Source organism: Stegodyphus dumicola, chromosome 6, assembly GCF_044657685.1.
Source record: "Stegodyphus dumicola isolate Sdum_Otavi_A_Nest chromosome 6, ASM4465768v1".
Classification (NCBI taxonomy): domain Eukaryota; kingdom Metazoa; phylum Arthropoda; class Arachnida; order Araneae; family Eresidae; genus Stegodyphus; species Stegodyphus dumicola.
The window spans coordinates 94984757-95007584 of NC_140773.1; the positions used below are offsets into that span (position 1 = coordinate 94984757).

A 22828-nucleotide genomic window follows, 5' to 3' on the forward strand; every position below is an offset into this window, starting at 1 on the left:
TAAAATACCAGACTCACTTTTAATTTGAGGCTTCGGCTGATTTTACGTCGTGAGATGGGAAGTATTTAGATAGACGTCACATCGACAAATTATTGACAAATTCATGCAGTTGCGATTCCACAATCAACAGACTACTACGTTTTTCGGGATTTGTGAAGCAAATTGGGTACGCCGGTATGAAGCAGACAATTTTTCTTCAACTGATTGAGGTAGTTTGCAGTCACGCCTAACGTTGCTAATGCTTCCACTTTTATGGAAACGGTTATTGTGAAGAGTGTGAGTGATGTGGCAGCACAACTACCTAACATTCCGAAAGGCATAGCAAGATGTTTATTGTTTACCTCGATTCTGTCTGAGCAATGATGATCATCCTGTCAGAGTTCAAAGTAAAGTGGCAATCGGCTGATTTTTCTACCGCTGTATAATGAGCGTCACATAGGTTCATTATCGTAGAGTCAATGTTTGGAATGCCTTCAGCTGACCTGTTGTAGCATCTATAATGGGCACAATGATGCTCTGCTGGCATGTCCACGAGGTGGTGCAGCACATGTGTTGATTATTTTATCTTTCAGGTACACTAAAAGAGTATTTTACTACAGGATAATGCGCTGTCATACATAGGCAGAATATTTTGAAAAATATTAGGTCATTCTTCGGCCGCAATATTTTTTGGATTTCCTGACAGTCAAGGATCTGTGAGGTATGGTTAGTCGTCGAATGAATATTATCTGGGGACTTTTTTAATGTCACGTGATGTATATTACCCTGGACGAATTTCAAGCTTTCATTGAATCAACGACATTGATAAGAATTGCCATTGAATCATTGATAAGGAGTTTTTCCTTAAATTTAATTTTATAAATTAAATTACTTTTATTAAATTTGATAAAATGCCATTTATTATAAGAAAGTTTTAGTAGTATAAAAAGTCCAAACTAGCATTTATAATTAGCAATAAGCAGATAAAAAAATTAAAGCACTTCTAATTATTGAATCAGTTGCTCGAATTTAAGCAGTTTAAAGCAATGTAAAATAGAGAACTCAAAGAATTCCATTGAGAAGTTTGGAGCTTAATATACTTTCAATGATGATAAGGCCCAAAAACATTTTTAAAATGCGCTGTAGTTATAATATTTATAGGAATTTGCAGGATAGATTTATTAATATACTATAAATAATATTTCGTCACAATATTTGACAAATCGGTTTTTTATACGAATTGTTTCAAAGCTCAAAATTTACTTTCATTCATTACTATAATATAAACAGGAAATGAAAGGTCGAGGGGTATTATATTCCCGAGATAGAAATTCGAACGCATATTATTTGGCGAGAAACTTGCTTGAATCTTTGGCGTTAACAGAAAGACGAATTACAACCCTAGAGCCAGCACTTGGATTCCATGTTGGCTGCGATCCAGATGAGCATTCGCATCGCTAAAGATAGTGGATGTGTCTTGTTTAGGCACGTTGCCAAATTTTGATGAAGCTGTGAATCTCGGAAAAAACGGGATCCGTTCAAAAGTTTTGTTCTTCACGATTTTAATAACCGATGCTCGACATAAACAGGTGACCAGTTTCCTACAAATGCGGAGACTCAGATATTTGTTTTACGCCATTTTTACAGGTAAGAATTTATGAGTTTATTATCAAAGATTATTGCAGAATTGTCAGTCTTGATAGTGTGCCAGAAAGCAACGTGTGTAAGCTGACAGTTGAACCTAATGGACTGAAGAAATCAATATTTTTTACAACTTTTAAAATAACAGAAAAAATAAATAGTCAGAATTCATGCAGATATAATTGCTAGCTGCAATGGTATATTTTGATAGCTATTACAGAGAAGTTATGATTCTGTACATGTGTGTTTGCTAAAAAAACAAAGGCTGGTAATGGTGTTTGGAAAAGTTCCGTTATTTTATATGCATTTTATGCGCAAACATAACCGTAGTCACTCTCCACAATTTTTCCATTTAAAAAAAGGATTGATTATTTTTAGCAATTTTAAATTTTCAACAATTGCCTTTTATTTGAAATTAGTGTGGGCTTTTATTTCCATATTTAACCAAATGAATATTTTATTATGCACCCTTGTAAAATATTTAGTCATATAAATTAATTTTTTAAAACTTAATGTGTATACAAATACTTTTTAAACTATATTTCGAGTAAAAAGTAGTTTTAGCCTGCATCTTCAATATCATCTTAAGTCTTTACGTGATAATTATTAAATTTGTAAGAAATATATAAATATTTTCTAAATTAATTGTTGGCGCACTTAGGTGTTTAGGTGCTCTTCTGTTATCGGAACCGGGTTCAGAAATGTATGTATGTATTCAGGTGTGTATGCGCATGTGTATGTGAATACATACATACGCACGTACTTACATATATATACATGCATGCATGAACACATATGCTTGTATGTATGCATGACATATGCTTGTATTACTGAAACCTGTTGTTTATCGTAATAAATACGTAAATAATAACAATAGTAGAAAATCCATGCATTATTTTTTTGTATAACAGAAATATATGTAATATTTCACACATAATTTAAAGTAAACAACAATAAAGTAAATCTCAGAAACTATTGCTAATCCTGTTAATGCGTACTTCATGTAGTCATGTAAAACCCAAAGACAAATGAAAATCAAGTATAAGAAATTGGTTCTTTCATTTATCTATTTATTTCGGAACTAGCTGGAAGAAGAGGCAATTATATAAGTGTGTCATTTTAAGAAACAAATTATAGATTTCATGCAATTTTAAACTTATTTTTTCCCACAAAGGTGTAAATTTTTATGCTTGAAATTGCCAAATATAGTGTGGAAACATAGTGTACAAATTCAAATATAACGTTTTGAAATAATTTTAGAGATATTTTACTCTAAATTCACTGTCGATTAATCTCTGTGTCCGATAGTGATGGAAGTAATTTTTTTAAGATTTTTATCTAATACGAAAAATATGTAACACAGGATTATTTGCAACTAGTGGAAAGATAATGCAAGCCCAGTTTCAGATATTACTTGCAAAGAGCAATATGGAGTTGCACATTAAACCACTTTTATGAACCGAAACATAAAAATCTTGATCTTCCCAGATGATGAAAAAATGTATTATTGCATGGGAACAAAAGTTGTCAGTTAACGAAAATACGAATCAAATAATCATTTGTGTACCGCATAATACTGTGTATAATATGTGGTAGACAAATGATAATTCTGTGCCGACGTTAGGAATGTTTTGTATGCCAATAATGTCGCTAATGTAGCAATGAGATATATCTTAAATGACATGAATTATATATATTGTAAATTACATCTGTTAGAAGTATTAAAATAAAAGAAAGGTATAAATGTTACAAAGGTTTGTTTTTAATCGTTCAATTAACTAATTTAATGAAGTTAAGTTTTAATTTCAAAGACGAATGCCTCATTTTATGCCTCTCTAATGACAAGTCATCTAAAAACTAACAGTTTGCTAGGTTGCATGCAGAATAAAATAAAAGTTATTGAACGTGTAATAACAGTTTTTCTAAAGCTACGTGGATGATAAATCGAACGAGAAAATAGAGAAATAATAGTATTTCTTTTGGTACTTTAAATTCATTCAGTATAACTTATATAAACTTGAGTGGCTGCAAAGTTAATTAGTTAATTTTTTGCAAAATACTGGGAGGCTGTCTGATTTAGGATGTATGGCATTGGGGAATTACTTTCCCAATATTGGCCGAGGGCATTGGATTGTTGAATTCTAGTAGTTTGACCGGGATCAAATCTCAGCAACCGAGATGGTTGCATGTTAACTTTTATAAATTTCTCCTTGTGTAACATGCATAAAAGTCAGATTTTGTAGAAAGTCGCCCTCAGAGATAGTCGTTCGCCTAAAGAAGATAGCTCTCGTATGCTCTACCGTTATGAAATGTGCAATTAAAAAAATAATTTGCATTCTTTACAAACTGAACTACATAACAAAATGATTTTGTTATCAAATAACACTGCATTACATTGAACTGGAGGTCAAGTAAGTTATTCTTTAACATTTAATGAATGTGGAAGATCAAACTGATTGGCGGATTTCACATAGTCCTTCCTACCGTTTCTTGTAAGCTTTTCTTTTTTCTCTCTTAGGGCTTACCTGACACGCTATCCAGCTTGAATTTTGCACACAGGTTCTGGATAACACTAATAGTAATGCAATAAAGAGATATTTTTCAAAACTTGATTTGTAGTCTTTTAAATTTAATGTTGAAATGATTTTTCCCGCATATCTTCGTTTAACGAGCAAACTAAAAATCTCAGACTTTTATGGTTTGTTCAATCAGATAAAGAGAAAAAATTCTTTTTAATGAAATTTTAATGGAATTTTAACGCTATTTCTGATTTTTGGGTGAATATTTGAAATTTCTCTTTTTTATTGAGTATTTGAAGTTCATTACTTTATTTCATCATCTAAATTTTCAATGTCTAATATTTCAAAATTTTAAATTGTATCCACTTTAGAGTGAAATTTTCACAGATTAAAAAATAAACTCTTCTTTTGAACCAAGAATGATAAATATTAATTAGACATTAAAATATTACATGATAAATATTAATTATATATTAGTTGACAAGAATGATATTAATTAGACAATTTTTTACATTTTCACTTCTTTTTACGAAGTAAAGAATAGTATTGTAATCGCCAAAAATTTCGGGTATAGTATTTCAACGGAAATATCCAATTTGACCTTTCTCGAGTCCATTTGAACGATGGTTTTGCTGGCACCTACCCATTGTAACGAGCGTAATATCCCGTTATAACGAGAAAGTTGATGAGAGCCTATAAAAGAAAGTGACTGAGCAGTGAAAACTGACTAGTTTCAGACTGTGTCTCAGATTGGGGGCATGATAACTCCATTCACCTCTACGACGTGTGCAAGGTAAACAGCCAGTTCAGAATTATTTGGTTTTAGCCTTACTTTATTTTGATGGGCTAATATTTTAAATTTCGATTTGCAAATTTGATGTCTTTCTCACTGATGCTTGATGTAAATATCTACGTTATTAACTTTATGTAAATATCTACGTTACTACGTTATTAACGTTCATATGATAACTTATGAATTAATTTTGAAATGGTGCAATTTGGAGAGATTTTTTATAAACAGTTAGTACTTTTCGGGCAGAAAGAGGAAGTACTCAAATAAAAATTGAGAGTTAAGACACTGCAAATTAAAGTTCAAATTTTTATTTACGTACTTTTTATCTTAATGCTCATCCCGTATCTCTTCAAAGAGATGAAGGCGTAATGATAAAAAAAAAAAAAAAAAAAAAAAACTTTTGATAAAATGCTCTAAAGCAGTAAAAAGAAAAGAAATACGTTATGGAAAGCATACATCAAGATATTTTGAACTAAATAATAATTTTAAAATTATTGCAGAATGTAAATTCTGAGTATTAGTGTTTTGAAAGTAAGCATAATTCTTTAGGGTTGTCAAAAATTATAACATTCAAAATTTCATATTTATAATTTACCTTTTAATATTATAGATATTGTAAAATTTGTTTTCATTTTTCTTTAATTTTCACTTTCAGTTCCTGGTTGATTTTATATAAAAAAAATTCCCTCAAATTCTCTAAAACAAGCATTTCTGTCTAAAGTAGGACGTTATGCTCTTTAATTGACTGGTATATTAGTTATTCTACCAATGGTTCAAAGACGCTTGATCGGCACTTGAAAAGGCCTTCCTTCCTTGCTTAAAATAGTTGGCACATTGAGAACTGCATCATACCATTTCAAATAAAAAATTAATTCTGTAAAATATATATCGTATTCATTCTTATAAATGGTAGCCTTCAACATGTCTTTGTATGAGAAGGCAAACGGAACTGTTATTCAGAGCTTAATATACTCATCTGATTCTGAACTAGTACACCCTACAACATATTCTGTTTTTTAAATTCAAACTTATTGCACAAAATTCATCCACAATAATTTCATAGTAATTTTTTATGTAATTTTCTTTTAAACTACATTAATTATAAAATTTTTAAAAATTTATTCCGTTTTATAAACCAATAATACATTTTTTTATATTTATATATATTTTTTATATTTTTTATATAACAATATTCAGTATCACAACATTTACAGTTTTCTATATTAGGATTCAAAAACACAATTTTTGTAGTATTTACGATACCAATATTCAAAATGATTTCATTAATTTTTTTCTTTTACTTATTTTCATAATAGTTCAAATACTGTATGAATAATCCCAAACGGGTGTACTCCAACTGCGCTAATGAAAATTCCCCCCCCCCGGGGTCCTGCTATAGTCCAACTGCGCGAGTCAAAATTCTTCCCCTTGTTGCCTACAGGGTTACAATTTAACTTTTCGAAGCCAATTGGTAACCAAGAGGAAAACAAAAATAAAGAAACAGAATTACATATCACAAGAACAAGTAAAAAATATCTAACAAGCAGGCTAATTACTTGAATAACAGTAATAAATGCGAGAGCTAACAAAGAAAATAAAAGGTATTGGTAAGCATACATATTAACATTACAAACATCTTTCATTTACTATGATAATATCATAATTTAAATAATTATAAAGCATACCAATTATATTTTTTATAAATTACATCAATAATAGTCAAGATGTCTGAGCTAGACTGGAAAATTTATATAGTTCACTGGCGTGCAAAAATTATTCCATATCAAAGTATGTTAAAAATATTTTTTGTTAGTTAAAGTAATCATGTAAATGTTTGCAGAAATTAATAGTTTAAATTAAAAAAAAGCTTAGCATGAAATCTATTATAACAATATTACTATGCGTTTGGAACACTGACGTATAAGTTGTAAATAAATTTAAATTATTATACTAAGAAGTTTTTTCAAAAATTTATCTAGAAAAAAATTAAATAAACAGTACTGCAAATTAATATAATCAATCAGGCCTGTCAATAAATAAAAGTTTATTTTTTTAACCAAAAATTAAAAATTGGGATGCAAAAGTTTGTAATAAATATACTTGGAAATATCTGAACATATAATTAATTAGAAATATATAATTAAATTAATAACAAGCTAATTAACAGTAACATTAAGCTTAATTTCATTCAATCTAAAACAAGCAATCGATCAGGATCTCTGCACTTGTGAAACAAGTGAATAATGTACTGATAGTCAACAGGAATTAAAATACAGTGGTTAAAAATATAACTACTTGTCAGAAGGTATGCAAAGTTACCATAGCTATAGAAATTGAATGATCATAGAAAACTCATAAAGCGCTACAGTGTGATAAGTGTATGCTTAGCACCACTTATGTCCATGTATAACGTTGATACGAACGAGTTTCCCTTAGAAAGTACTCCATAAAAGCATCGTTTACTTTCGGCAGACAGCCGTCGTGCGCTTTGCTATATTCAAATAACACTTTATGTTTCATTGAAAAAAACCTGATTAGTTCACATTCAGGTTGAAAGAGACATGTTTACGGAATAAATGAAAGGATCTGTAAATGCTAAGGTTGATGACCTTCAGATTGCTGGAATGCTGATCCTTTTAAGCACTCATTAAATAACTTTATAGATTATTATAAACGGGATGACTAAATTTTAAATCCCTGAAATACCCCATCTTTAAAACTTATTTAATCACAGATATAGAAAAGGCACATTTTGTTCCCTTTCATTTATAGATATTGCATCGAATTTATCACCATTATTTTAGATTTAGTTTCATATTTATTTTTCATTTAGGCTTATAAGACTTCCATTTTCATGTAATCTTTAGCTTATATCTGGAAAAATTTCCTCATTTTTCATTAAAATATATTTACTTATAATAAATTGATTTCCTTAAAATTTTGACGTGAAATATTTTATTTTTATTTTAACATGTTTCTTTTGGTGTACAAAAATATTTTTAAGGAATTCTGCTAATTCTTGGGTTAAAAATTTATTTAGACATTGCTTTTAATTACACATTGTTTTTTCTGCTCTCTTATTGGAGTATTCGTTTTTTAATATTTATTTTTTCTTAATGTTTGGTTTTTAAATATTTATTTTAGGGTCACATTGGAGAAGATTATATCATTATGATTAATTGAATTAATTATTTTAATTACAATTAAAAATCAATTATTTTAATCATTTTAATTAAATAATCTTAATTGGCACCTAAATTTTAATTTTGAAATGTTTGAAGAATTTACCGTCATCCAGATATAATTAAAAAATGTGGTTGTGATGAAAATTTCTCGGCTGTTCTTTGAAAAAGAACGAGGAAGTTTCAACTGTTATGCCTTTTATTTATTATATATTTTGCATAAGTTTGTTGTGTTCTCGAGATTTTGTTGAATTAATTCTGTTTTAATTTTCATATGAGTGCTTCATGTTGGAGAATTGTCCCCTTTCATGATTTAATTTTGATTTAATTTTGATTTAATTATTGATTGTTCAATTAATTTCGCAGCCTGTGCGATCTTAAATTAAATTTCTCAACTTGAACTTTCTCAATTCAATTTCTTTAGAATTTGTGCATTTAAATTGTGCACTAGATTTTGACAAATGCACAAAATACTGTGTATTTTATTAATAAATTATAGTTAATGATGGATGGAGAACAATATTTGTTAACTATGCGTAAAGATCAGGTATTCCTGTTTATCGTCAGCTGACTTGAATAATTTATTATAAATTCTTAAAATCCCTTTCAGACAAGGATAGTGCCAATGAAAAGTAAATACGCCAACGTATTTGCTTGCATAATCAAAAGAATCATGGGATAATAATGAAACATATCTCGTTTTATTTGTTATGAAATGCATTTTTAAATGACTTAGAAATTATTCAACTTCGAAGTATATTGTAGCTAAAATAAATGGATATTTATGAAGCTTCCCAGCAAACATTACTTTTCTAGAAATTTCAATCACGATCGCCATGGAGCGATGCATCCAGAGATTTCGAATTATGTCAACAAACTGCTTTATTTTACAATCAGTAGCTACGAAAGGTAGCGAAGAGATTGGTGTAAGAAAAGATAGATGATTAAATGGAAGTACCTAGGTTATTAACATTTCCCTGAAGAATGGAGGTTGTTTAGAACCCTCAAGCTGTGTTATTAAACAATAGTAACACGAAACCATAGATATAAGTGGTGCATTTAATCAAAATAACAAAAAATATATGAAACTCTGTTTCTGTTAATAGGTGTGATTCATTATAATAAGTATTTTTCAAAATTTGTAGAGATTTCAAGATCATTGCCATATAGCTGAGTTTAATTACAAGAAAGACTTATAGAATGGTATTATTTTATTTGCTTGTGGGACAATGTAATTTTTAGATACGTTCTTCTAGAAAATTCGGTACAACTACAAGGTGTTGCTATTTCTTCTTCATAAGATATTAGGTTTAATACCAAGTTTTATAGAACCATAGACAAGAATGGAAAATGTTTGCATACCTTAAAATTGAGTTTTTAAAGTTCAGTAATAAAAAGAGGCGAAACTGAAAAAAAGGAATTTATGTTGTTTCTCGAATTCGGAGACATTTACAATATAAAAGCTTTCATACGAAATTAAATGATGATGAAATAACTGTTTAGAAACCATTAGAGAAATGTGCATGAGAAGTAAAGATTTATTTAGAATCATAAAGCAGAAAATAATCATAAGGCCTTTTGAGCAGTTACTGCAAGCTGAGATGCAGAATGCCTCTTAAAATTCATTTACTAAATTCCCATATGCAGAGCTGTGAGCACAGGATAAAAAAAAAGATTCCATGAGGATACTCAGAAAATGGAGCAGCGGTATTGAGTCAAATGGGCAAGTACTGCTGGTTTCTAGTAAGCAATAACGACACCTACTAAAAGTGAAAGAAACAATCTAAAGTTTATTTCACTTTTAGTCTTAATGTTAAAATTATTTCTCATTTAAAATCGCAATAACAACCTTGTATTTAGCGTACATATATTAAAACACTCAATCGATTTCGAGGGCAACTCAAGGTCCCTCCTCATCAGGAGAACGAAATTACTAGAAAGGGGAAAAAGAAGAAAAATAATGAAGTCTCAGAAACACGCGGTCGTTATCAGGACACACGTGGTCGTAACCGGAGTTTTTATTTCTCATTCTTAGAATATCTGCAGATTTTTTCGTTTGGCATTACTACATATGTTATACATTATTAACTTCCTTATTATGTTATTAAACCTTTACATTTGTAATTTTGTATTTTAAAAGAAGCACAAATGTCTGATAAATTAGAAATTCGTAACAATGGTTTGGTTTAAAAAAAGGAATCTGTATGCTCCATTTCATAGGTTAGTACTAGAAGACAATTCTATGGGTTGAAGAGCAAAACCCATAGAATTGTCTACCCATAGTCTACCATAGAACCCATAGAATTTTAGAAAGAAAAAATATTAGTATAATTCTCTATAAATAATTTTGTTATATTTAAATTAATCGTAAGTTAGTTGAGGTACTGTTTGGAAGCTTTGAATTTTTCGATTCGGAGTATGGTTCGCCTAGGTACCCAGATGTCTTAGGGCTGTTCCACGAGAGGCTAAAAGTTGAGTTTCTTATAATTAAAATTATTTGAATGTTTTCTTTGTTAGCTCCAGCGCAAAATAAAAGTATTTATGTCAAATTTAATAATTACATAAGTATATTAGTGACGCAATGAGAACTGTATGTTCACAAAATTAAAATATCTTGTCTTCTACCAGAATACACTTCACTTCTGTTTTACGAAAATATGACATTATATAAAATTTTGACAGTAATTTTATGTTCAGAAAGGACCGGATTATTTAGTTAAAATAAATACTTTCCGCCAAATGCCCGATAAAAGTTCAAACGTATTAAATAGTATAGTATGCTAAGCCTTTTCAGGGGTTAAAAATAGCAGTGTTACGCAGGGCATTTTTATATCTGATTATTTGGATCTCGGTTCACTTATATTCCTATCTTGTGGTTGGTAATGCGTTGTATACCTAGTATTCATAATGAATCTCATAAGATTGGCGTTATGAATAGCCATAATCTTCATAACGTGTGATCAAATTTAAATCTGATCACATAAGCATATGGAGGGCTATGGAAGATAAGTTGCTTTCTGTCAACAATATCCTAGGTGGCAACTTTCTGTAATGTGATGTTCTATAAATATCTCATATATGTTGATTCCTTCGTGTAGCTTTACATTGAACGTCTGTTTGGTTCATTGCTATAGACTTGTTAAGCCGTCAGAGAAGAATTTACAAGTTAGTATTTTATGAACATACGCATTTGGTGTCTACAAATGTTTCAAATGTAGATGCTTTAACAATATTTATTGAAATCCAGTTTAAGATGGCTTTGTTTTTTAAAATTTGGAAACATAGAATGACAAAAAATGTGTAGAATGAAATGAAAACTGTCCAATTGTTATTTACAAGCGTTTTATTTGATTTACAGTAATTAAATTAGCTAGTTACAGATTTCTAGTCTTATTTTTAGAGCTCATCTTTTTACGGTATATTAGATATCCAGAGAACGCGGTTAATAGGCACTGACAAAATACATATTGAAATAGTTAGCTATTTATTGCATTTGTGCTAGATCGATATAAAACTTATAAAAAATTTCGGAAATAGATTGGTAGATATTTCGTGTGCTCATAATTCAAGTATCAAATCACGGACTTACCTAAGAACTGATCGAACTCGTCTAGGTTCATAACCTGATAAAGAGATTCTTGCTATTCTAACTAAAAAGCAGAAGATTTCTGCTATTTTAATCATCTTATATTGAAGAGCATGCTATTTGTTGTGTACTGAATAGTAAATACTGTAAGCATAGTATTACAGTCCTGTTTTTAAAATTTTAAACTGACAAGTTGTATTTAACTCAGCATACGTATCTTTGGAATAAAAAACGATCTTGCGTAAAATTTGAACCAACATATATAAAGAGGTGGCTTTTGGCATAATTTGGGTATGATTGTTTTAAAAATAAATGGCTGTAATTTATGCGTAAGCAAATGTTTAAGTTTTAAACTAAAAAGTGTTTAGGCAAGTAAAATTCTCAAGTTTCCTTTATTCTGTGTTTTCTCTTTAAGGCCTTTTCATTGCTTATGGAAACAATGTTCTCTCATCTCAGGGTTCACTCACGTTAAAAAACTACATTATACAAAAGGTGTGGAGAGAATAGTGAAATATCTACCTTATAATAGCTCCAATATATCGTTTGTATTTGTTTCCACAATAATAAAAACACACCCTTGAGAAAACTTGGCTCAGCATCTTAACGTACTTCTAAAGTAAATATTTTCATGGCATTAAGATTTTCGTTACTAGGAAACCAACTTTGGCGTATCAAATCACCGACTTACCTAAGGACTGATCGAACTCGTCTATGTTTGGTTTGGTTTATTTAATTACGGCAAAGCACTCGAGGGCTATCTTCCTGAATGGAGGGATGCCTTCGTGGAAGACTTTCTAAGAGAAATTGACTCCTATACACGTGGGGAAACCCACGAAAACGCACATGCAGGCAGCCCGCACCCGGGATTCTTACCTCGATCCGAACTACTAGTGTTCAGGGAGTTTACCGCTCGGCCGCTGGCGGGCCTCTCTTCTTATGACTTTTTAAGTTGCGCCTGATCCAACTTGTCTATGGAAATTTTACCCACTTATTAAGAAAACATGACATTTTATTTAACGTTTTAGTCACATTATAAAATTTGAAGTTTTCATTTTTTCATTTGAAGAATAGGCCCACCAGCGGCCGAGCGGTAAAGTCGCTGAACACTGGTAGTTCGGTCCGAGGTTCGAATCCCGCAAACGGGCTGGCTGCATGGGTGTTTTCGTGGTTTTCCCCATGTGTAACGTGTATATGAGCCAGTTTCCCTTAGAAAGTCCTCCACGAAGGCATCCCTCCCCTTAGGCAGATAGCCCTAGTGTGCTTTGCCATAATTAAATACACACACACACACACACATTTGAAGAATATCAAATTAATGCAGGGCTTATTTGTACGAAGTTACGATCAGCTAATATTGGGCCAAATATTTTCAAAAATTTTATATCATAACTATAAATCGAAATTAATTTCTGTTCAAAGTTTTCTGTTGTACAGAACATAGTGATGTTTTACTTTTTGGAAACTATACGACCGGTAATAATTTTTTATGTTAATTTTGTCGAATACTTTTTTCACCTTTTGCTGAAATTGCTTAATTTCAAAATTCATTTTTTTTTGCTTTGTTCTCAAAAAATAACATTTGGCTAAACCATGAAGTAGTTTACTTTTTTATTTGTGCTCTTCAAAAAATTGTATGACTGCTGCAAAGAAAAAAATGTCGCTAGGAAGTGAAAAGTAAAATGTTAACACCATGTTGTTACTTAAAACAGTATAAAAATTCCACAGGTAACTGAAGATTGAAATAAATTAAAACCCTTCCATTCGAGAACAGTGGAAAGCCTAAACATTTGTTACTACAAAAAATATTTGCCGTAGAAATCTGCTTTTTCTGTTATAAGACACTAACATGAAAATTATTCATCCTGAAAAGTTTTTGTCGTGCATAAACTGCGAAAGTAAACTCAAAACGTACGGATTTAGGTCAATGGATCGGATAATCAGTGTGCAACCTGGTCACCATTACGTCTCTACTAGTACTAATATTTAAACTGAAATAAATAAATTTTGCTTTCGAAATCGAAGCGGACATTGTTAAGATATAACATTCTTTTATTCGCAGTATATTTAAAGCATATGAAAAGTAACACCGTATTAGTTTATTATATGGATAAAATAAATCAATATTTAATAACCTTTTGTTTCCTTCCTTTTCTCCTGAAAAAAAGGAAATTGTTTGGCCTGCCGTTTTCGTTCGACTAAGTAGAAGTATAAAGTAGCTAAAAAATTGTAGGAATTTGTAGATTTTGACCATGTTTGGTATGAGAGACTCACCAGTAAGGTTTATTAGCTTGGGACTCAGCAGTGAAATCACAACTGCTTTATAAACTATTTCATCAGTGCCAGCCTAATTTAATGTCTGTCAGGGCAACGCTGTTGTCAACTCTCACATAGTCGATGCTGAGTTAACTATTGGCTCCATGCTTGGGCCATTTTATATTATTATATACAACGTATTTCCATAACTGGAATATAGTATTAATATTTTATTAGCTTGCTGCGCTGACAATACATCTATTATTTTTAAGTTTCATCTAATGCTAATCGTCCATTTGTAAAATTCAAGGCATTATGTCAGTCATCAAACAATGATACTGTAATTCGTGAGCTGTTTCGCCAATAAATCACAATTTTTAGTTATTAGACGAAGTAATAAATTTTACCTAAAACTCATGTGCAGACTCCTCTTTTGTAAGCTTTTATTTAGCTCACTGATAGTGTTTGTCTTTATAGTCAAAAGTTTATAATCCATTTTTAAACTACTTCCTAATAAGCTATCAAATTCAAATTTTCTGCACTCACTGTTTATGGATGGCAGTGGGTCCGCAATCCCAGACCAAATGTGATACCCACGATATCTTCGCAAATGGGCATTAGGGTGCTGTCTGAACAGTGGAACACAGACAACAGGTCTGCAGGTGTGTAGTTCTCTTTCTTCCAAACGTTTGGCTTCACTTTCTCGGGTGGTCCGCTGTTCTGTGGCAGAATGAAACTCAGTTCTGTTGAACTGAGTCGTATAGTGTTGAATGATGCGTTCAACACAATGCATATTGCATGTTCGAATTTTGAATTTCGAATCTGCTTTTAACAAACTTTCACTTTTAATTAACAAACTCGGCTCTTGAAAGCAATGTGTTGGCCACTGTTTGGATATAAAAAATTTTTATCGTTCACGCTATAGATTGTTGCTGTTCAGTAAAACTTAAAAAGCGTAAGATATGTAACTTTCAAATTTATTCTACAAAGTTACTAAAAAAAAAAAAAAAAAAAAAAAAAAAAAACTAAGCGATTTAAATACGTCAAACAGAGTTCTTGAGAATAATTGTTTTACTTTTTTTATATGACTGGTTTTGATAAAAATGCTGTAAAACCGAAAGATATCTAACAAGAAATATTAAATATTTTTATAAAATTATACTAGGTGGATTAATTTAAGTCATTATGTACTTTTTATTTTGTATAACCATTTTAGGCTGCATGCCACGCAAGCGGCTAGTTTTTAAAGAACCAATATAGCGAATATAAAAAAAGTCTCACGTGGCCATCACATGACATCCTTGTACGGCCTATGAAATAATACACATTTTTCTGCGCTTCCTTTAAACTTATATCCTCGAATTATTCCGACTTAATTAAACGATCCCTCAGGGCAAGTTGAAAATGACATACAAAATTTCAAATTTTTTTTTAAATTGAATATCCCAGTCAATTTTCGTTATACAAACTTCTTACAATTTTACTTTTTTATAATAAGTATAAAACGTTCCCAGATATAAGTATAAGAATTGGGAAATCGCATTAAAAGTGTCGAAAATGAATTTTTTGTTAAAATTTGACACTGTCAAGTCATGAATATTTCCGTCATTTAAAATACTTCTATAATTGGAAAATGTGTGACTAGACCAACGGTTAGGAAAACAAAGGCCGGTAGGACTTTTAAGCTAGGTAAGGGGGTGAATATATATATGTGATATTTCGGCAGTCGTGATGAAGCTCGGCATCAAAGTTCAGACATTGCTTTTGCAGCGTGGTAAGGCGAAATCCAAATGACGAGACAAGATGATTTAGCTTTTAATTACACATTTTTATTTAATTCAATTATCAGATCATTTTCCTTTTAGATGAATTACATATCCATAGTGATTTTAAGTGAGTAGGATTGAATTTAAACTTTATACGTCATCACTATTTCTAACAAAGGAAAGATAGATTAAGCAGCAACGAGATGTATAGCACAGGAGGAGAGGCGAGCTTCTGTCTGCAAAATAGCGCGCATTCGTTATTTATAGTGTAGCGGTTACATAATAGGCTAGAATGTTCTCGAAGGTACTGGACTAGGGGGGAGATTCTAAATTGCGGAAAGTTAATTAGAGGTTGTAGAGCAAATCCATCGTATTTTTTTATATTTTATATATATACACACACATTTGGTACCCATAAAAAAGGGAGGTGCACAACTAGATGTCATATGTAGTCCCAAATAAAAAATTTAAATGTTCTATGGCTAATCGTTTTTGAGTTATACGAGATACATATATACATACATACGTACGTACGTACAGACATTATGGAAAAAAATCTCTTTTGAATCCGTTTTAAATCCACTTTGCAATCCATTTTGGGAAAAATGAGTCCTTTATTCTGTTCGTACGTACAAGCGCGAAGCAAAAAAATTGTCCAAATGGATTCGGAGACCGTCAAGATGGATATTTCCGTTGAAATACTATACCCGAATTTTTTTGCTATTACAATGCTTTCTTTACTTGGTACAAGGAAGTAAAAATGTATGGTAACACTCGACAATATATGGGAAATTCTAAACGTACGCTATTTTCAAATAATTTGTGATATTGCTGTTGAATTTTATTTTAAGTGTGAAAAACGTAATATTTAGTAATAAATTTCAACACGCAAAATTTCAATAATAAGAAGACAAAAAAGTTTTGTAAGATATCTTATTAAAAAAAACTGAACATTGATACGATGAAGTGATAGGGAATTCTCAACATATATTGCTTTTAAACATTTTGTGATATTGCAGTTGATTTGTATGTGGCATAAGTGCAAAGGAAAAAAATTAAATTAAAAAAGACCTCCCCTTCCAAAAAAAAAAGGGGGGGGGAAAGAGAATCCATAAGCAGACTGATAAATTTCGAACGGGAAAAAAGAATCTAAACAAACCCTCTAGCGCGACGTTCTGAATCATTTCCCAATTTCTTTCTTTTTTTCCCTTTGGCTTTATTTCAATCTAATTTACATTTTATCCTCTGTTTATAATATTCTAAACCTTTCTGTTAAAATAGGATGATCATGACTTTTTGTAGTCTAAATAATTGTTAGAATGTGAAATGTAGGATCATTACTTTGCTTAGAAATCGTTACAAGAAATGTATAACTCTTTCAGGCAAGTAGACCATATGAAGGAGGTGTCTAATAATCTAATTCAACTTTTATCAATAAGGAGTTTTCGGAATCCCGGTGCCTTAAACATGTCCTAGAAAATAGTTAGTCCATGCTAAAGCTGTTTTTAATAAGCTAATTTACCTTTTCTTGACTGACATCCTAATACACTCTGGCATCCTAATACGCTGTATCTCAACTGTTATACGAGAAATATGGATGACACGCTAATCAGATATAAATAAGGCTAATGTAATGTGATGCTGTTGTTTAGGTAAATAGAAACTTTTACATGTTTTAGCCAAATATAATAATCCTTCTGCTTAATTTTGGAACAAATTTAATTTTTGGAACAAATGTAATGTTTGGAACAAATAGTATAATGAATGTAAACAGGGTTCTAAAATACTAATTCAGAAGTCAAACAACAAAAATCAGCGTTATATTTACAAAATTTTTTTGTAAATATAACGCTGATTTTTGTTGTTTGACTTCTGAATTAGTATTTAATCGGCGTGTTATTGTGTCTTAATTAGGGTTCTAAAATATTTTGCAAAAAATAAAATATTTTATATGGATACCACATGACTTCCTTGTATGGCCTTTTAAATTAAACGCACTTTTTGCTCCATTTAATTGAAACTAATTTCCTGGAATTATATAAGAGATATATTTTTCATTCAGTTGATTCAGTTCTTACTTCGCGGCAGGGCAAAAATACATAAAATCCAAAACATCTTCATTAAAAATTGAAAAGTACTTTTGCCAAGCAATTCGGCTAGCGGGTAGGAAGCTAGATTTTTCGAGGCACAAGTTTGAAATTTAACTTTTGATTCCACTCGGCAGAACGACGTTGGTGCACAAGCTGACTAATTCATTATTTTACTCAGAATTCAAATGTAAACAAATGGCGGCTTGGTTAGGTTTAATACTATTTAAACAGCTTTTAAATTGTTGACAATTCTACAACTATTGCATGCAGATTAACGAAAGGCATTAAACCTTAACAAAGTATAAGAATAGCATAATTCAATCACTTTCAATGAAAAAAATGTGGAATTTACGAAATTATAAGAGTAAAAATTCTAAGCTCACCGACCCGGGTAACAGAGTATGTATATATGTAATGTTTTCAGTTATTCCAACACATCGTGGGCGAATGGTGAGGCTATTCCATTACACGTTCTGGCAGATGGTTGACGAAGCTATAATGATTGAAGCACGGAGAAAAATGACGACTCAGGACTTTTCACTTTTAGCAGCATATCTTTATTTTATTTTAGAGCAGTATTCAGTAATTGAATTATTAGATACGACTGTCTTTAAATTAGCCAACAGGATAGTTTCCTGCAGAAAGAAACCTCAATGGAAAATTTAGTTCAGCTCTTCAAATCATCGTTTTGTGATAAATCCAAGATAATGTGAAAGAAGTGAATCATCAAATTTGTTTTTTTTTCAGTGTTTAAAAAATAACAGATCATTCTTCTGCTGTGGTGTTTTGCAAGTGCTTCAAAAAAATAATCTCATGTAGTATTTACAGATTGAAAGTAATCTCTCGATAAATTGAGAAGTTCGAATGCTTAGTGAAAAGGAATATTGAATTTGCTTCGTCGATCTCTACAGTATTTAGAAAAAAAAAAAGTGCTTTAAATCATCAGTGAATTAACGTTTAGGAATTCAGCATTACAGCGAGTTCAAGGTCGATCTGAGTTAGTGTTTGCAAGTATGTGCGACAGAAAATTATTTGCACTTCCACTTTTTCAACAGCTCAAAAATTATTACATTCGTGTGAATCTAGCTCCGGAACGTGTGAATCTAGCTTTAATTCGTGTGAATCTAGCTTTAATGTGCTGCGGATTATATAGTTTTCATTTCAAATTTGGTTAAAATTTCTGCAATTTGTTTTGAGAAAATCTGAAATTCTTGTTCATTAATTTTTCTAATTTTTCATAAATATGTGTGAGCAAATTAAGTAACGAATTTCAAGCTATTTAAATTATTCATAGGGAAGGATATTAAGATAAGTTTTTATGTTTTTGAAATTTTGTTGAGAATTTTGAATACGAATTTTATAATTATTCTAAAAATAAAGATGTTAAAAATAAGTGAAATTAGTACAGATAAGTAATATGAAATTATGGTAAATGCATGTTAAAATTTATGGCTTATAAGTTTTTATGTTTTTGAAATTTTGTTGAGAATTTTGAATACGAATTTTATAATTAATCTAAAAATAAAGATGTTAAAAATAAGTGAAATTAGTACAGATAAGTAATATGAAATTATGGTAAATGCATGTTAAAATTTATGGCTTATTGTGTGTTAAGTATAGTATGATGAGGGTGTACTGGTTCCTTCAACAGAGGCCTGTAATTACCTCTGTACAGTTGTTCCTTTTACCCTCTTCATGCAAGATAATGTTAGAGGCTCTCATTTTATGAATGCATGTAAATTTTTTATATTATTATTATTATTATTATATTTTTTTTATTATGGAATGTATTAGTGCAGTTCTCAAAGGCCAGTTACCTTAATGCAAGGAACGGAGGTCTTTTCAAGTAACTGTCTAGGCACCCTGGGCCACCAGTGCAGAAAACACACTGGTTAGCTCAAGAGGACAGCCCTATTGATGGATATGTTTGTTTAGAAGTATTGCGAGGCTTCCAGTTTGGTAAAATCAGGAATTGTAAATGAAAGATGATAACGGTGAAACCATAAATTCTGAAAATCTTAATCCTATTATTTATGATGTTAAATTATAATTTATCAGTATGGAAATAAGTATCATAAATATTTATGTGCATTACATTTAATTATAAGAAATGATTATGTAAAAGGTTTTGTGATATTCTGTAATAACAAGAACCTTCCCTGAAGAACTATGATTATGTGAACTCTCAAACAAAAAGATTTTTGGACTGAAATGTTGAAAAATTCAATAGGACTCTAAAAATTAAGAATCTATTAAAAAAAATGATATTTATAAATAATACTTTACAGGATCAAAATTTTATTATTTATTTATATTTTTTTAAATTTGCTTGTGCTTTAACTCTTTCTCTTTAAAAAGGCTTCTCTGTCGCTACGCGTTTTTCTTTTTGAACGGGGGGATATGTAAGATAAAAATATATGAATCAAAATTATAGATTAAACTATAAACATTAATTCTTCCTCTCTATTCTAAAATCTTTATTCTTTGCATTGCGTCATTTCTAGATCACTCTATGATCGGCGCAGCTCTGATGACGTAATCATTGGGAACTGAAACTGTCCTTGTAAACCAAAACTTTTCTCTTCGCGTGCTTCCATCTTTCATAACTACGCACTTCAGCTTTTGCTCTCTATTGTGCTAAGATGTAATTTCGCTGGCTTGCTTTCTATCCCAACAATATCAAAAATGTAAATCTTCTGTGGAAAGGCACGACTAGAGTGCCAAGTGATTGTGGCCACAAATATCAATTGGAAATAAAAATGGAATTAAAACTGCTTCGACTGCCAAGTTCTTTAGATATTACCAAGTTAGCATTACTAGCATACTACGCAATCAAATTCTTCTTCAGTATGGGTCTAATCACGCATCTACACTGCTCCGTTATTTCCTTTGCTTTTATTATTACATATATATATATATATATATATATATATATATTTATGCATGCTTCGTATTGCCGATTGGAATCAAAAAAGGAGATGCGCAACTACATGTTTTAGAAGTACCATCTACCAAATTTCAACGCTCTGAGGCTACTCGATTTTAGTTATGTGAGATACGTACGTACAGACGTCACGAAAAAAACTCTTGTGGATCCCTTTTAAATCCGTTTTGGGAAAAAGAGTCTTTTATTCTGTTCGTACGTACAGATGTTACGCAAAAAAATTCTTCAGATGAATTTAAGAGCTGTCAAAGTGGGTATTTTCATTGAAATATATACGCGAAATTTTTCAAGATCACAATACTTTCTTTACTTCGTACAAGGAAATAAAAAGGTTCTTAGTTTAGACTTCACACTAATACATTCCTTAAAATTTTAATGTCTGGTGTACTTTTTATCGAATGGATTGTTTTGTTTGGCTAAGTTGGACTATAAGAAATTATTTACTTTTATCACTGACAGTTTTTCCTAAAATATAATATGACTTAATTTGTCTGAAACCATAGATTAACCCATATCACTGTATTTAGAACACCTTGTATAAGCAAGGATTTAGGAATTAAGTAGATTGCTAAAACAATTGAAAATGTATTTTGAAGTTTGTCACACTAGCACATTTTTTCAAAATAAAATATTTGAGTCATGCTAAAAGCAGTTAATTTTTAATCAAGGTTTTAAAAGAATTAGAAAGAAAATACTTCTAACATTTTATTCTGAAATATCTCTTTTATTTTCACAACGCAGCTTCGTTTCTTTTCGTTTTTTCTTGAAAAAAAATTTCTTTTCGGCATACGTTATATGTTATCGCTTCTTTACAAAGTTGAAATTTTATTACAAAAGAATTTTTCTAAGAAACTTTGTTTTTAAAGTAGAGCAAGATTACTCAGAAAAATTGGGATTAGTTTCGTAAATTCGTTTCTTGGAAGAATGTCATGAAAGCTGATACTATTTTTTCCCTCTGTGTAAAGGTAAAAAATGTTAACTTCAAAATATAAATTGTACGAATTAATTTTTCTTTGCTCAAGTTCTTGTAAAATCTTATGTGCTTTGATGCAGCTTAGAAACTAGATGAATGTAACCAGAGTTTTTAATAAAAAAAGTGTTATTTTTTGTATCTTTGAATATATTTTCCTCAAGGAGGATCAAAACGCACCTTTTTTTTTCGCGGGAGAGAAAGAGGAAAAGAAGTTTTTTTTTTTTTTTTTTTTTAATTAGATTAAATGGAAAGAAACTGAAATTGTATTTTCATTTCGAAAAATAAGGAAACATTGTAACTGTTATGTGAATGAATATAATTTATGCAGAAGGTTTTGCTATCTTCTTGTAAATTTAATAGAATATTTTCCAACTACACATTTCTTGACTTCTTAAAAAGTTATCCTTCATTTCGATGTCGCAAACAATGTAAGATTTTGATTTCAATAAAATTAAAAAAAAATAAGCTCTCAAATGCATTTAATAAATACTTTTTAATAATAGACTATTGACAACACTGTATGGTTTTATAAATGCAAACATATAATTACATTCTAAAAATTGAATCAAATATGATTTGAAAACTGGTAATTTTGGCTGCTTGGAACATTCACAGTAGCTGGCAATAATTTCTTTTTTTTTAAAGCATAAGTTATAACGAAGTCATGAAACATAAAGCAGTCATAAAACACAAGTCATAAAGTCATTTTTAAGTCATAAAGAAATTTTAAAGGTGCTGTTTGGCAGTCTCAAGAAGTGAACTACAATTGCAATCTTGAAGTCACTTGAAAAGATAAAAACCCGAAGTTTTGGTGTATAATAAGGGGAGGTTGACACAAAACATTTCAGCCATATGCAATAAATCGTGTTCTGATACGCAATAATCGCAATATGGGACCGAACGTCGTCACGATGGAACACAATACTTGGCCAGTTGTGGGCGGTTTGCTTTGACCAGCCATTCTTCATCAGATGATCACGTAAAGTATGTTTTGTAATATTTAATCTGTTTGATAGTTACTGAACTATGTAATGTTGGTTTTCAGCGACAGCTTCTTTTAACAAGTTCTTGTTTACAGATGGTAATCGTTCAGAGCAGGCGT

The 22828-nt window shown here is 30.6% G+C and overlaps 1 protein-coding gene across 1 annotated transcript in view; it reads left to right on the forward strand.

The window, feature by feature from the left end:
- The first annotated feature begins 1423 nt into the window (after positions 1-1423).
- LOC118187393 (UPAR/Ly6 domain-containing protein qvr-like) overlaps positions 1424-22828 on the forward strand; it is a 143897-nt gene continuing 122492 nt past the window's right edge. The window contains exon 1 of the mRNA XM_035357604.2: positions 1424-1626. Within this exon, the coding sequence (XP_035213495.1) occupies positions 1587-1626 (40 nt within the window). The 5' untranslated portion in view covers positions 1424-1586. The remainder of the gene's footprint in view (positions 1627-22828) is intronic.